General features: G+C 50.8%; 1 protein-coding gene across 2 annotated transcripts in view; it reads left to right on the top strand.

Moving 5' to 3' along the window:
- Positions 1-12,311, top strand: part of PTN (pleiotrophin) — a 62,663-nt gene extending 50,352 nt beyond the window's left edge. For both annotated transcript variants that reach the window (XM_075343830.1, XM_075343829.1), the window contains one exon: positions 11,513-12,311. In XM_075343830.1, coding sequence (XP_075199945.1) covers positions 11,513-11,565 — 53 coding nt within the window. In that variant the 3' untranslated portion in view covers positions 11,566-12,311. The remainder of the gene's footprint in view (positions 1-11,512) is intronic.
- The last annotated feature ends 690 nt before the right edge of the window (positions 12,312-13,001 follow it).

Raw genomic sequence — 13,001 nt, 5'->3', positions numbered from 1 at the left:
GATGTACATCTACAGTATCTCAGCTGAGAAGTGGATGGACTCCAGACTGACACATTGTAGCAAAACTCCAGAGAGCATTGTCTACACTGCAAATGATCATAATTACTTCACAGCTGATGTAAATCCGTAAAGTGTCATCTGGGCGGAGCATAATGCCGAAGAGTCATGGAGTCCTGCCCATAGTCTTGGGTCAATTGATGTCCTGCAGGCCTTGATAGAGATGGGCGATAACAACCTATCCTCCACCACTATTCCCTTCTTTTTCACTTCTTTTCCTTCATTTCTTTTTTTCCTCAGTTGCCATCATCTACCCCCCCCCCTCCCCGGCAACTCCTCACTTCCCTCCTCTTCTCTACCCTTGCTCTAATCCGCTCACCCAGACTCCGCACAATTTTCTATCCCTCGCCTCCCTCCTCTATCCCACATCCTCTGCCTACCATTGTTTTCCATCTTATTACCTTCACTCCCATCTACTCTTCCCTCCTATTCCCTACTTTTTTTTAACCTTTATTCTACCCCCTTCTTCTTTCCACTCAGTTCTTTTCTCCATTTACTTCCTTACCCTCTCTACAATCCCTACATTTCTTTAAAATCCTATTTTTTTCCTTCCTCACAGTTCATTGGTTGATAATGGTTCCTCCTCTCTCCATATCCCGCCCCTGCAGAACTCTGTTGTGTAATTTTATACTATAGTCTACAATCTTTTCTCTTTCTTCCTTCTGTATTTCCTCACGGTTTATTAGATAGCTGAACCATGTTGTATTTTTCATATACACTACAATCCTTTCTCTTTCTTCCTTTAGTCCTTCCTCACAATTTATTGCTTGATAATGGCTCCTCCTCTCTCCTTGTCCAGCTCCTGCAGAATTCTGCTGTGTAGTTTTGTACTATACTCTACAAACCTTTGCTTTTCTTTTGTCTCTTGTTCCACACAGTTTATTGGTTGAGAATGGCTCCACCTCTCCTTTTGTCCAGCCCTTGCAGAACTCTGTTGTGTAGTTTTATACTATACAATCTATTCCATTTCTTCCTTCTCTCCTTCCTCACAATTCCTTGGTTGATAATGTCTCCTCCTCTCTCTTTGTCCAGCCCCTGCAGAACTCTGCTGTATAGTTTTATACTATACTCTACAATCCTTTCCCTGTCTTTTCTCTTCTTCCTCACAGTTCATTGGTTGATAATGGCTCCTCCTCTCTACTTGCCCAGCCCCTGCAGAACTCTGCTGTGTATTTTTATATTATACAATCCTTTCTTTCTTGCCGCTCTCTTTCCTCAGTTTATTAGTTGGCTGAAGTGTGCTGTTTTTCATACTATACACTTCAATCCTTTCCCTTTCTTCAATATCTCTTTCTTTATAGTTTATTTGTTGATCACGGTTCCTCTTCTCTCCTTGTCCAGCCCCTGCAGAGCTCTGCTGTGTAATTTTATACTATACTCCACAATCTTTTCTCTTTCTTCCTTCTGTATTTCCTCACGGTTTATAAGATAGCTGAACCATGTTGTATTTTTCATATACACTACAATCCTTTCTCTTTCTTCCTTTAGTCCTTCCTCACAATTTATTGGTTGATAATGGCTCCTCCTCTCTCCTTGTCCAGCCCTTGCAGAACTCTGCTGTGTAGTTTTATACTATACTCTACAATCTATTCCCTTTCTTCCCTCTCTCCTTCCTCACAATTCCTTGGTTGATAATGGCTCCTCCCCTGTCTTTGTCCAGCCCCAGCAGAACTCTGCTGTATAGTTTTATACTATACTCTACAATCCTTTCCGTCTTTTCTCTCTTCTTCCTCACAGTTCATTGGTTAATAATGGCTCCTCCTCTCTACTTGCCCAGCCCCTGCAGAACTCTGCTGTGTATTTTTATACTATACAATCCTTTCTCTTTCTTCCTGCTCTCCTTCCTCATTTTATTAGTTGGCTGAAACATGCTGGTTTTCATACTATACACTTCAATCCTTTCCCTTTCTTCAATCTCTCCTTCTTTATAGTTTATTTGTTGATCACGGTTCCTCTTGTCTCCTTGTCCAGCCCCTGCAGAGCTCTGCTGTGTATTTTTGTATTTTTATACTATACTCTACAATTATTTGCCTTTCGTCCCTCTCGCCTTCTTTATGGTTTATGGGTTGATATTGGCTCCTCTTCTCTCCTTGTTTAGTCCCTGCAGAGCTCTGCTGTGTAGTTTTATACTATACTCTACAATCTTTTCTCTTTCATCCCTCTCTCCTTCCTCACAGTTTATTGGCTGATTATGGCTCCTCTTCTGTCATTGCCCAGCCCCTGCAGACCTCTTCTATATAGTTTTCTATTACTCTCTAAAATCTTTTCCCTTTCTTCCCTCTCTTGGCTGAACCATGGTGTGTTTTTCATACTATACTCTACAATCTTTCTCTTTCTTCCTTCTATTCTTACTCACGATTCATTGGTTGATAATGGCTCCTCCTCTCTCCATGTCCGGCCCTCGCTGAGCTGTGCTGTGTAGTTTTATTCTATAGAGTTCTGTGCCGCCATTCCTCGACTCTGATGGTTTTAGTGTCTATTCATGTTCAGTTTGAGTTTGTTTTTGGAGCTGTCTGACACGTGTATTTAAGTTCGCCCACTTTTTAACCCATCAATTATTTCCCATACAAAGTAGTATTTGCAATTTGTTTTTACTACAGGTCGCTTTACTGTTAAGTTTTGAGGCCGGTCACACACCCTTGTTAAGATATAGTTTTCTTCGACTTAGGATAAGTCATCAATATGACATCAGTGAGGGTCTGGCTCCTGACACCCCCATGACCACCCTTGAGGTGGTAGAGCACCATACATTTTGAATTGGCAATGAATAGTACTGCAAGCTTTTTCCCACACAAAGCTGCAGTTCCATACAAGGCCACTAGAGGATGTTCTGACCCATTCTGCTTCCAGTCCCATCAATCTGCTGATCAGTGCAAGTGTTGGAGTCAGACCCTCATAACCTAATACTGACAACCAATCGTAATGATGACCAGTCACTTTGACTTCTATTGAGCCAGGAGGGAAACCACTTCATCAACATCCCATGAATGAGGCAGTATAGGGCCTGGTCACACTGTTACACTTTTATTTGCTTTTGTTTTCTATGTGTCTCTATGTATTGTGACTAGTAGACAGTCTCCAGAATTCTAGAAGCTTTTATCCCCAAGTGGACCTGTCATTTAGGAATAATATGTAATTGTTTTACACCCGGTGTAATTGCCACTGTTCTCCTGAATCCGGCGATGTTTTTCTTTTGTTCCTGCGCCTCTCCGTTCCTGAGATATGGCCTATTCTTCTCTGGATAGAAATGTAGCCTTTTCAGTCAAGTGGGTGTGGTCCTCAATTTTTATCTTTAAGTGTCTTCTTGAAGACCACGCCCAGTTGTATAAAAATACTAAGGAATAGGGGGTTCATATCTCAGGAATGGAGAGGCGCAAGAACAAATGTAAAACATTGCCGGATTCAGGAGAACAGCGGCATTTATACTAGGTACAAATATTACATATTTAGACAAGTGACAGGTCCTTCTTAAAGGGGTTGTCCTATTACCAAAAAATCAATACAGAGATCTCATAAATAAACATAAAACAAAATGGTGCCACCTGGTGTTCATAGTGCATAACAGTGTGCGCATCCACCTATTGAGGTGAGTGCTCGGGGACACATGCTTAGCTACTCTCCCCATAGCCAGATTCTGCAGGGCAGCCACCTGAAAAAGCTTTTTGTCCTGCTAGTCATTAAAGGAACAGAGCCTCTCCAATATCATGGCAGTGTAGCTGAAAAAAACTCTTTTTGCAGGCAAATAAAAGTGACTGCAAGTGGGGGAAGCAGACTGATTCTGACAGCTTACAGAGGGGGAAGGAGACTGATTCTGTCAGCTCCCAGAAGAGGGAAAGAAGAGTGATTCTGTCAGTTTACAGAGGGAGCAGGAGACTGATTATGTCTGTCAGCTGACAGAAGAGGGAAAGGCGAGTGTGTCGCGGGCGGCGGGGTGTGGCGCTCGCTAACGCTCGGGTCCGGTGCGGCTGCTGCTGCTCGGTGGCTCGAGCGGTGGGCCGGATCCGGGGACTCGAGCGGCGCTCCTCGCCCGTGAGTGAAAGGGGTGGTTTGTTGGGGTTTGGGATGTCGGTTTGTGACGCCACCCATGGTATGTGGTGAGGTTGGGACACCACCGCTGCTCGGTACGGGGATCCCGGGAGCAATGACAGGGAGCAGCTGAGATGGTTCTCTCCCCTCCGTGGGTAGGGGGACGTTTGGTGGTCCCGGGGCCCGGTGATGTTGACTGGAGGGTGGATGGCGGAGTTTGGCGAGGTGCAGGGTCGCGGGGGCAGCGCGGTGCCAGACGGCACGGTGGTATTCACTCAGCCAGTAACGTACACGGAGTCTCTGGTAAAACAGACAGCTGGATGGACGGGTCCCACAGGCGGCTGCGGTGATCACTCCCGGTAGGTTGGCGGTAACTGTCTCTCCCTGCACCTTGGTTGTGTTTTCGGCCCCGATGGCTTCCCACCGGTAGCTCGCTCCCCAGCGGTGTGGTTGCCAGAGGAGCCCCTTTTTGCCCGCAGGCGCTGGCCCTGGGAACTCTAGCTGTGGCGGTAGCTGTATTTCCCTTCACGGTTGAGCGGTTGCCTTCAGTCGGGTCTTTACTGCTGGGAAACCCCGGAGGTTCCCGTCGCTGAAAGATTTGACCGGTTTAACGGCGACTCCAAGCCTGGTCGGGGTCCGTAGGCCCTGCCGGATGGTGCTGGCTTCTCTTCGCTCCCCGATCCGGTACCGGCGGGCCACCACCCGTCCCCGGTCCTTACGGTTGTGCGTCAATCAGCCTCTCCTCCAGACGGTCACAACCGTCTGCCAACCTTGCTCTCAGGTGCCCGGGCCACGTACCCGGACACGGTCAGTCTGCTCCAGCTCCTCCACTACTACTTCCATTCCTTCACTTTCCCTAACGGAACCTCAACTCCCCCCTTTTCCCGCCTCCAGGACTGTGAACTCCTCAGTGGGAGGAGCCAACCCCCTGGCTCCTCCCCACCTGGTGTGGACATCAGCCCCTGGAGGGAGGCAACAAGGATTTGTGTCTGACTTTGATGTTCCTAACCGGGGTGTGGGGTGTGCTGTTGCAGTACCTGTGACGTCCTGGTTTGTCCAGGGCGCCACATTCCCCCTTGGTTAAACACAGACCGTCCGCGGGCTGCCCGTCCATCACAGGTTTTATTTTCTCAATTCTGTAGAAAAACGGTAAAACATGTAAAACACAAGCATTTTCATAAAACTTCCCTTACGGGAGGCACGGTACTTTAACGTTACTAAACGGCAGTCAAGTTTATTAAACTTACATCTTCCGCTCTCCCCCCGCCCAAACAACCTGGCCCTGATGCTGCCCCTAAGAAGTGGGCAGCACCCCTTGCCCCAGTCCAGAACCAAATTGCCCGAGCGGGTACGGTCCCTTTCAGGGGACCCACGTCCATGGGGGACCCCTGACCCCCGAAGGATGGCCACTGGTCCAGGTGGTGGCCGGGCCCCAGCCTACTCCACTGCGGGCCCTTCCTCCAATCTGCCTCTCCGGAGGCGGTAACGGTATTAGCCAACATTTTATTTACATGCCACTAGTTTGTGGTTGCCCTGCAAGTTCTCGGGCTTGTCCGTAAGCAGTTCCTTATGCAACGGTGCAGAAAGTCCCAACGGGGACTAGTTGCCGGCAACGGCCGGTTCAATCACGGTGCTAATCTGGTCACAGTTCGGTTGATTACTTTCTCTTATCATTCGGTCACATAACGGTACTGGTGGTCCCAACGGGGACAACTTGCGGCGGAGGACCGCTGACTCACTTGAAATCCACGGTGTCGGCCGGAGGAGGGGGCTGGGCTGGTACTTGGGCCTCCAGGCCCGGCTCATATATGAACCTGTACCCCCGACGGACATCAAATCTCCTCACTTGCCCCTCATGGATCGGGCCCCGTACTCGGAAGGTGGCCCTGCGGAGGCTCTCTTTTTCTCTAATAGTGCGGGCTACCAGCTCCGCCTTCCTCTTCTCCCTCTCCGCAATCTCCTGGCCCAGCGGTGTCGGCTCCCTGTACCAGTAAGGGGCTGCTGCAAGCCCCTGCGCGCGGGTCGGGCCCCGCGAGACCTCCTTTACGCTGCCTATTACTGGCATTCTGGGTGTAAGGTCCCGCGGTGTCATGGCCTGGGGTGCTGCCTCACAGTAGCGACCCGGCGCAGCCTCAGCCGAGGCGTGGGGGATGGGCACAGGGATCCTCTCCCGCTTGACCTCCGCCTCCTCCTGCACGGGATGGGCTGCCTGGGTCGGTACGGGACTAGTAACGTTCACTGCAGGTGCCTCCGGTGCATTCCCACTGATGGGCGCGGTTTTCGGTAGCTTCCAGGGAAGCGGCTCAGGACGGTCACGGGCTTCTGCTGCAGGTCGGTCCGCCTGGGCGGACGGGCAGGGTACCGCTACCGGTTGGGCGGGTAGCGGGCCTAGTGGCGGGGCGGCAGCAACTAACACGGGTAGCGGGGGAGGCAGCAGGGTGAGCGGGTGCAGGCCGGGCCCCTCAGCCGCAGCGGCCAATCCCTTGGGAATACAGGGGCGTGGGTCTCTTACCCGCTCCTCCAAATCTTCCTCCACCTCGCGTCTCCGTATAGCTGCCACGACGTCCGCCATGTCGGCCTCCCACTCCTCCAGGAGGAGCTGCACACGGGCCTGCAGACAGCTGCTTAGCAGGACGGTCCGGATTTCCACCCACGTCGCGGTACCAGGTGCGGGCGCGGGGACGACGGGGTTGCCGGGCGGATTCAGCATCTTAGCAGCGGCCTCTTCCAGGAACCAAAAGATGGCCGCAGAGTCCTGGCGTCCCTGCTTTTATAGCCGCAATCTACATGAGGCCAGCCGCCATACGTGCCCCCTTGGTTTCTTTCCGGCACCTCCTCTTCAGGGGCGGAGCTTCGACTTTCGCGCCTCCACTGCTCGGGAAGACGCTCGAGTGGGGAACTTTTCGCGCCCAAGATGGCGGCTTCTGAAAATTTTCGTCCGGACACCTCCGGCGGGACACAAGGCGCACTTCTACCAGGCGGTAGAACGGTAAGATCCTGTTCATGACGACAAGTTGTCGCGGGCGGCGGGGCGCGGCGCTCGCTAACGCTCGGGTCCAGCGCTGCTGCTGCTCCTCAGTGGCTCGAGCGGTGGGCCGGATCCCGGGGACTCGAGCGGCGCTCCTCGCCCGTGAGTGAAAGGGGTGGTTTGTTGGGGTTTGGGATGTCGGTTTGTGACGCCACCCACGGTATGTGGTGAGGTTGGGGCACCACTGCTGCTCGGTACGGGGATCCCGGGAGCGATGACAGGGAGCAGCTGGGATGGTTCTCTCCCCTCCGTGGATAGGGGGACTTTTGGTAGTCCCGGGGCCCGGTGATGTTGACTGGAGGGTGGATAGCGGGGTTTGGCGAGGTGCAGGGTCGCGGGGGCAGCGCGGTGCCAGACGGCACGGTGGTACTCACTCAGCCAGTAACGTAGACGGAGTCTCTGGTAAAACAGACGGCTGGATGGACGGGTCCCACAGACGGCTGCGGTGATCACTCCCGGTAGGTTGGCGGTGACTGTCTCTCCCTGCACCTTGGTTGTGTTTTCAGGCCCGATGGCTTCCCACCGGTAGCCCGCTCCCCAGCGGTGTGGTTGAAAGAGGAGCCCCTTTTTGCCTGCAGGCTCTGGCCCTGGGAACTCTAGCTGTGGCGGTAGCTGTATTTCCCTTCACGGTTGAGCGGTTGCCTTCAGTCGGGTCTTTACTGCTGGGAAACCCCGGAGGTTCCCGTTGCTGACGGATTTGACCGGTTTAACGGCGACTCCAAGCCTGGTCAGGGTCCGTAGGCCCTGCCGAAAGGTGCTGGCTTCTCTTCGCTCCCCGATCCGGTACCGGCGGGCCACCGCCCGTCCCCGGTCCTTACGGTTGTGCGTCAATCGGCCTCTCCTGCAGACGGTCACCACCGTCTGCCAACCTTGCTCTCAGGTGCCCGGGCCACGTACCCGGACACGGTCAGTCTGCTCCAGCTCCTCCACTACTACTTCCACTCCTTCACTTTCCCTAACGGAACCTCAACTCCCCCCTTTTCCTGCCTCCAGGACTGTGAACTCCTCAGTGGGAAGAGCCAACCGCCTGGCTCCGCCCCACCTGGTGTGGACATTAGCCCCTGGAGGTAGGCAACAAGGATTTGTGTCTGACTTTGATGTTCCTAACCGGGGTGTGGGGTGTGTTGTTGCAGTACCTGTGACGTCCTGGCTTACCCAGGGCGCCACAAGTGATTCTGTCAGCTGCCAGAGAGGGGAAGAAGACTGATTCTTTCAACTGCTAGCGGTGGAAGGAGACTGATTCTGTCAGTAGCCAGAGGGGGAAGGATACTGATTCTGTCAGCAGCCAGAGGTAGTAAGAAATTGATTTTGTCAGCTGACACAGAGGGGAAGGAGACTGGTTTTGTTGTTAGAGTTGGAAGGAGACTGATTCTGTCACCTGCCAGAGGTATTATCATATTGATTCTGTAAGATGACAGAGGGGGGAGGAGACTGATTATGTCAGCTGCAAGAGGTAAGAGGAGACTGATTCTGTCAGATGCCAGAGGTAGTAGGATATTAATTCTGTCAGCTGCCAGAGGGGGGAAGTTGACTGATTCTGTCAGCTGCTAGAGGTGGAAGAAGACTGATCCTGTCAGCAGCCAGAAGGGGAAGGTGACTGATCCTGTCAGCTCCTAGAGGTGTAAGGAGAGTAATTCTGTCAGCTTCCAGAAGTGTAAGGAGAGTGATTCTATGGGCTGCTAGAGGAGGGAAAGAGACTGATTAAAGTGCCAGAGGGGGAAGTAGACTGTTCCTGTAAGCTGCCAGATGGGGAAGGAGACTGATTCTGCCAGTTGCCAGTAGTGGAAGGAGACTGATTCTGCCTATATTCTGTCCCCAGCAGAAAAGTTGTAAGCAACCCACATCCCAACCACTATGTGGTCACATATAACCACCGACAGCATAAACGTCTCATGGCATGTTGTGAAATCTTGTTGATGTCACGCATTTCGGGATACGTTGAGCCAAGGGCAACGCTAAAGAAGGACACATCTGTACAGATAATAAAAAAGCGAAAAATCACAAAAGAGGGTAAATAAAAGCAGTGAAGGGAGGAAGTGGCGCCGTGACCTGCTTCCCCCAGTGGCCGCCTGCTGCTGTCTTCCTCGCGTAGCATGGCAATGATGAGTGACACGACATCCTGAATTCTGAGTGGATCCGTCCCGGTGAAGGCCTCGGATCTCTGCTCTGACTCCCTCGCGCTTTCTGGGCTCTCGTCCACTTGACACGGTCACAGTCGGTGAATCGCTGAAAACAGGCGGAATTAATGGTGTCCCCTCCGTTGCCCACCTGTCACCTCACACTATGGGGGCCACATATATACATATTTATTCCTTCTCCTCGCCCGCCTGCATTAATGATCCTGCTGGGCTGCATAATGCAAACATCCCTCATGGAATATTCTCACATTGATAGAAATGTCTGAGGGGAAAACTCCCATGATTCCTAGCGGCGCGGCTTGTTTTTAACTTCCTGGTTAGTGAATATAATGCGAGGATGACAGTAGAGACTGACACAGAGAAGGAGGAGGGGGGATGCTGCATCGCCATGTGGACGCCATGAAGAGAAATGAACCAATGGGACCCCCAGCGATGATCACAATAACCCCTGACAGCCCTAGCCCACCAGGGGGACACAAATTAACCCTTTGCTGTAACGTCTTACATGAAAATAGTCCATTTCAACCACAGACCACCAGGGATGCTGATATTAACCCTTTAGGACCCCCCGATTATCAATAAGGCGGAAATTAACCATGAAGGATGCTGAAATTAGCCTGTTACTATCATGGAATACCAGGGATGCCAATATTAACCCCTTAATGCCCTAGATCATCAGGGCTGCAGAGAGGAACCTCTTACTATTGTAGACTGCCCTAGACCACCAGGGATACTGATATTACTCCCTGATGTACTAGACCACCAATGATGCTGAGGTTAACCTGTACGACCCTAGACCACCATGGATGCTGAGATTATCCCTTACTGCCCTAGACCACCAGGGATGCTAATATTAATTCTTGATGGTACTAGACCACCAAAAATGCTGATACCCTAGACCACCAGGGATGTTGATATTAAGCCTTACTGCCCTAGACCACCAGGGATGCCAATATTAACCCCTTAATGCCCTAGATCATCAGGGCTGCAGAGAGGAACCTCTTACTATTGTAGACTGCCCTAGACCACCAGGGATACTGATATTACTCCCTGATGGTACTAGACCACTAATGATGCTGAGGTTAACCTGTACGACCCTAGACCACCATGGATGCTGAGATTATCCCTTACTGCCCTAGACCACCAGGGATGCTAATATTAATTCTTGATGGTACTAGACCACCAAAAATGCTGATACCCTAGACCACCAGGGATGCTGAGATTAACCTTGACTGCCCTAGACCACCAGGGATACTGATATTAATTCTTGATGGTACTAGACCACCAAGAATGCTGATACCCTAGACCACCAGGGATGCTGAGATTAACCTTGACTGCCCTAGACCACCAGGGATACTGATATTAATTCTTGATGGTACTAGACCACCAAGAATGCTGATACCCTAGACCACTAAGGATGCTGATATTAACTCTGACTGTCATAAACCACCAAGGATGCTGATATTAGTCCCTGATAGTTCTAGACCACCAATGATGCTGAGGTTAACCTGTACAACCCTAGACCACCAGGAATGCTGAGATTATCCCTACTGCCCTAGACCACCAGTGTGCTGATATTAACCTTGACTGCCCTAGACCACCAGGGATGCTGATATTACTCTCTGATGGTACTAGACCACCAAGGATGCTGACATAATTCCTTATTGCCCTAGACCACCAGGGACATTAATATTAAGCCTTACTGCCCTAGACCACCAGGGATGCTGATATATTAACATTTACTACCCTAGACCACCAGGGATGCTGATATTAACCTTGACTGCCCTAGACCACCAGGGATGCTGATATATTAACATTTACTGCCCTAGACCACCAGGGATGCTGATATTAACCTTGACTGCCCTAGACCACCAGGGATGCTGATATTAACATTTACTGCCCTAGACCACCAGGGATGCTGCTATATTAACATTTACTGCCCTAGACCACCAGGGATGCTGATATATTAACATTTACTGCCCTAGACCACCAGGGATGCTGCTATATTAACATTTACTGCCCTAGACCACCAGGGATGCTAAGATATTAACATTTACTGTCCTAGACCACCAGGGATGCTGCTATATTAACATTTACTGCCCTAGACCACCAGGGATGCTGATATATTAACATTTACTGCCCTAGACCACCAGAGATGCTGATATATTAACATTTACTGCCCTAGACCACCAGGGATGCTGCTATTAACCTCTTAACTGTTTTTGAAGAATTTATAATATCCTGTTTTTTTTCTGTCCCACAGAGTCTAAAAAGAAGAAAAAGGAAGGGAAGAAACAGGACAAGATGGTGGACTGATGGCCGACAGGGAAGCCCATCAAGACGACAACACCGGGGGCCGCGGTGCCAGACACAAGACGGCATAACAAATTATCTACCTGTAGTAGCGGAGGGGCCGGGGGGACGTACGCAGTACTCTGTAGTCTTGTTTTCGGTAAAGGGGGGGAGGGGACAGATTTCTTTTTAAACCGTAACACTGTGTTAGGAAACACGAGGAGCGAAGCTTTCACCTTTCCGTAGCCGGAGAGCGGAGATGTAGACTTTCCTAGTATTATCTTTCGGGCTGGGGAGCGGGGTCGGGGGGTGTTTATATCTTGTCTGTATGGTTATCCTCGTATGTACTGTAGACCAGGCGGACCACCGGTGTCATGCCAGCACTGCCCAATAATCCAGTGGGGGTAACATATAATGGGGGCGCATAATTCCCATGATTCACTTCTTTGAAGCAGGTGATAATATTCTGTTACCTTCGGCCACCACTAGAGGGAGCCTAACATATAGAGACGCATACAGTCAATGCTGTGTATAAATCTGTGTAAAGGGAGCGCCCTCTAGTGGTGGCTGCGGGAACTCCATGATTTCATAGGAGATTGGGTGCAAAACAAAGCCACGTGCGACACTGAGACAAATACGAGAGGGGTCCTGGTCAGCGAATAATCCGATTGGTTTAGAGCCGTGTCGGCGTCTAATAAACTAAACAATGTGTCCGTGTGTTTTATCACAAGTGCGAAATCTGCAAGAAAATAAAACTGAGTCAACTAAAAGGCGTCATCTCCTGTCGTTACAAAGCAAGAAAAAACAGACTTATCTGCAGGGGGTCCAAAACCATATACAGCTGAGAAAAGGTCATCCGAGGAAATACAGACCCCAGACCAGGCCCCACAAATAAATACAGACCCCAAACCAGACCCCCCCAACTAATACAGACCCCAGACCAGACCCCCTAACTAATACAGACCCCAGACCAGGCCCCCTAATAAACACAGACCCCAGACCAGACCCCCTCACTAATACAGACCTCAGACCAGACCCCCTCACTAATACAGACCCCAGACCAGACGCCCTATTTAATACAGACCCCACACCAGGCCCCTCAAAAAAATACAGACCCCAAACCAGACCCCCGACCAGACCCCCTAACAAATACAGATCCCAGAACAGACCCACTAATACAGACCCCAGACCATACCCCCTACTATAGACCTCAGACCAGCACCAGACCCCCCCTAACTAATACAGACCCCAGACCAGACCCCTAAACTAATACAGACCCCAAACCAGACCCCCTAACTAATACACACCCCAAGCCAAGCCCCTCAATTAATACAAACCTCAGACCAGACTCTCTAAATAATACAGACTCCATACCAGGCCCCCTAATACAGACCCCAGACCAGACCCACTAACTAATACAGACCCCAGACCAGAGCTCCTAACTAGAACAGTCCCATACC

This window comes from Anomaloglossus baeobatrachus, chromosome 4 (assembly GCF_048569485.1).
Source record: "Anomaloglossus baeobatrachus isolate aAnoBae1 chromosome 4, aAnoBae1.hap1, whole genome shotgun sequence".
Taxonomy (NCBI): Eukaryota; Metazoa; Chordata; class Amphibia; order Anura; family Aromobatidae; genus Anomaloglossus; species Anomaloglossus baeobatrachus.
The sequence above is the reverse complement of the archived record's forward strand: the minus strand, read 5'-3'. Positions and strand labels throughout refer to the sequence as shown.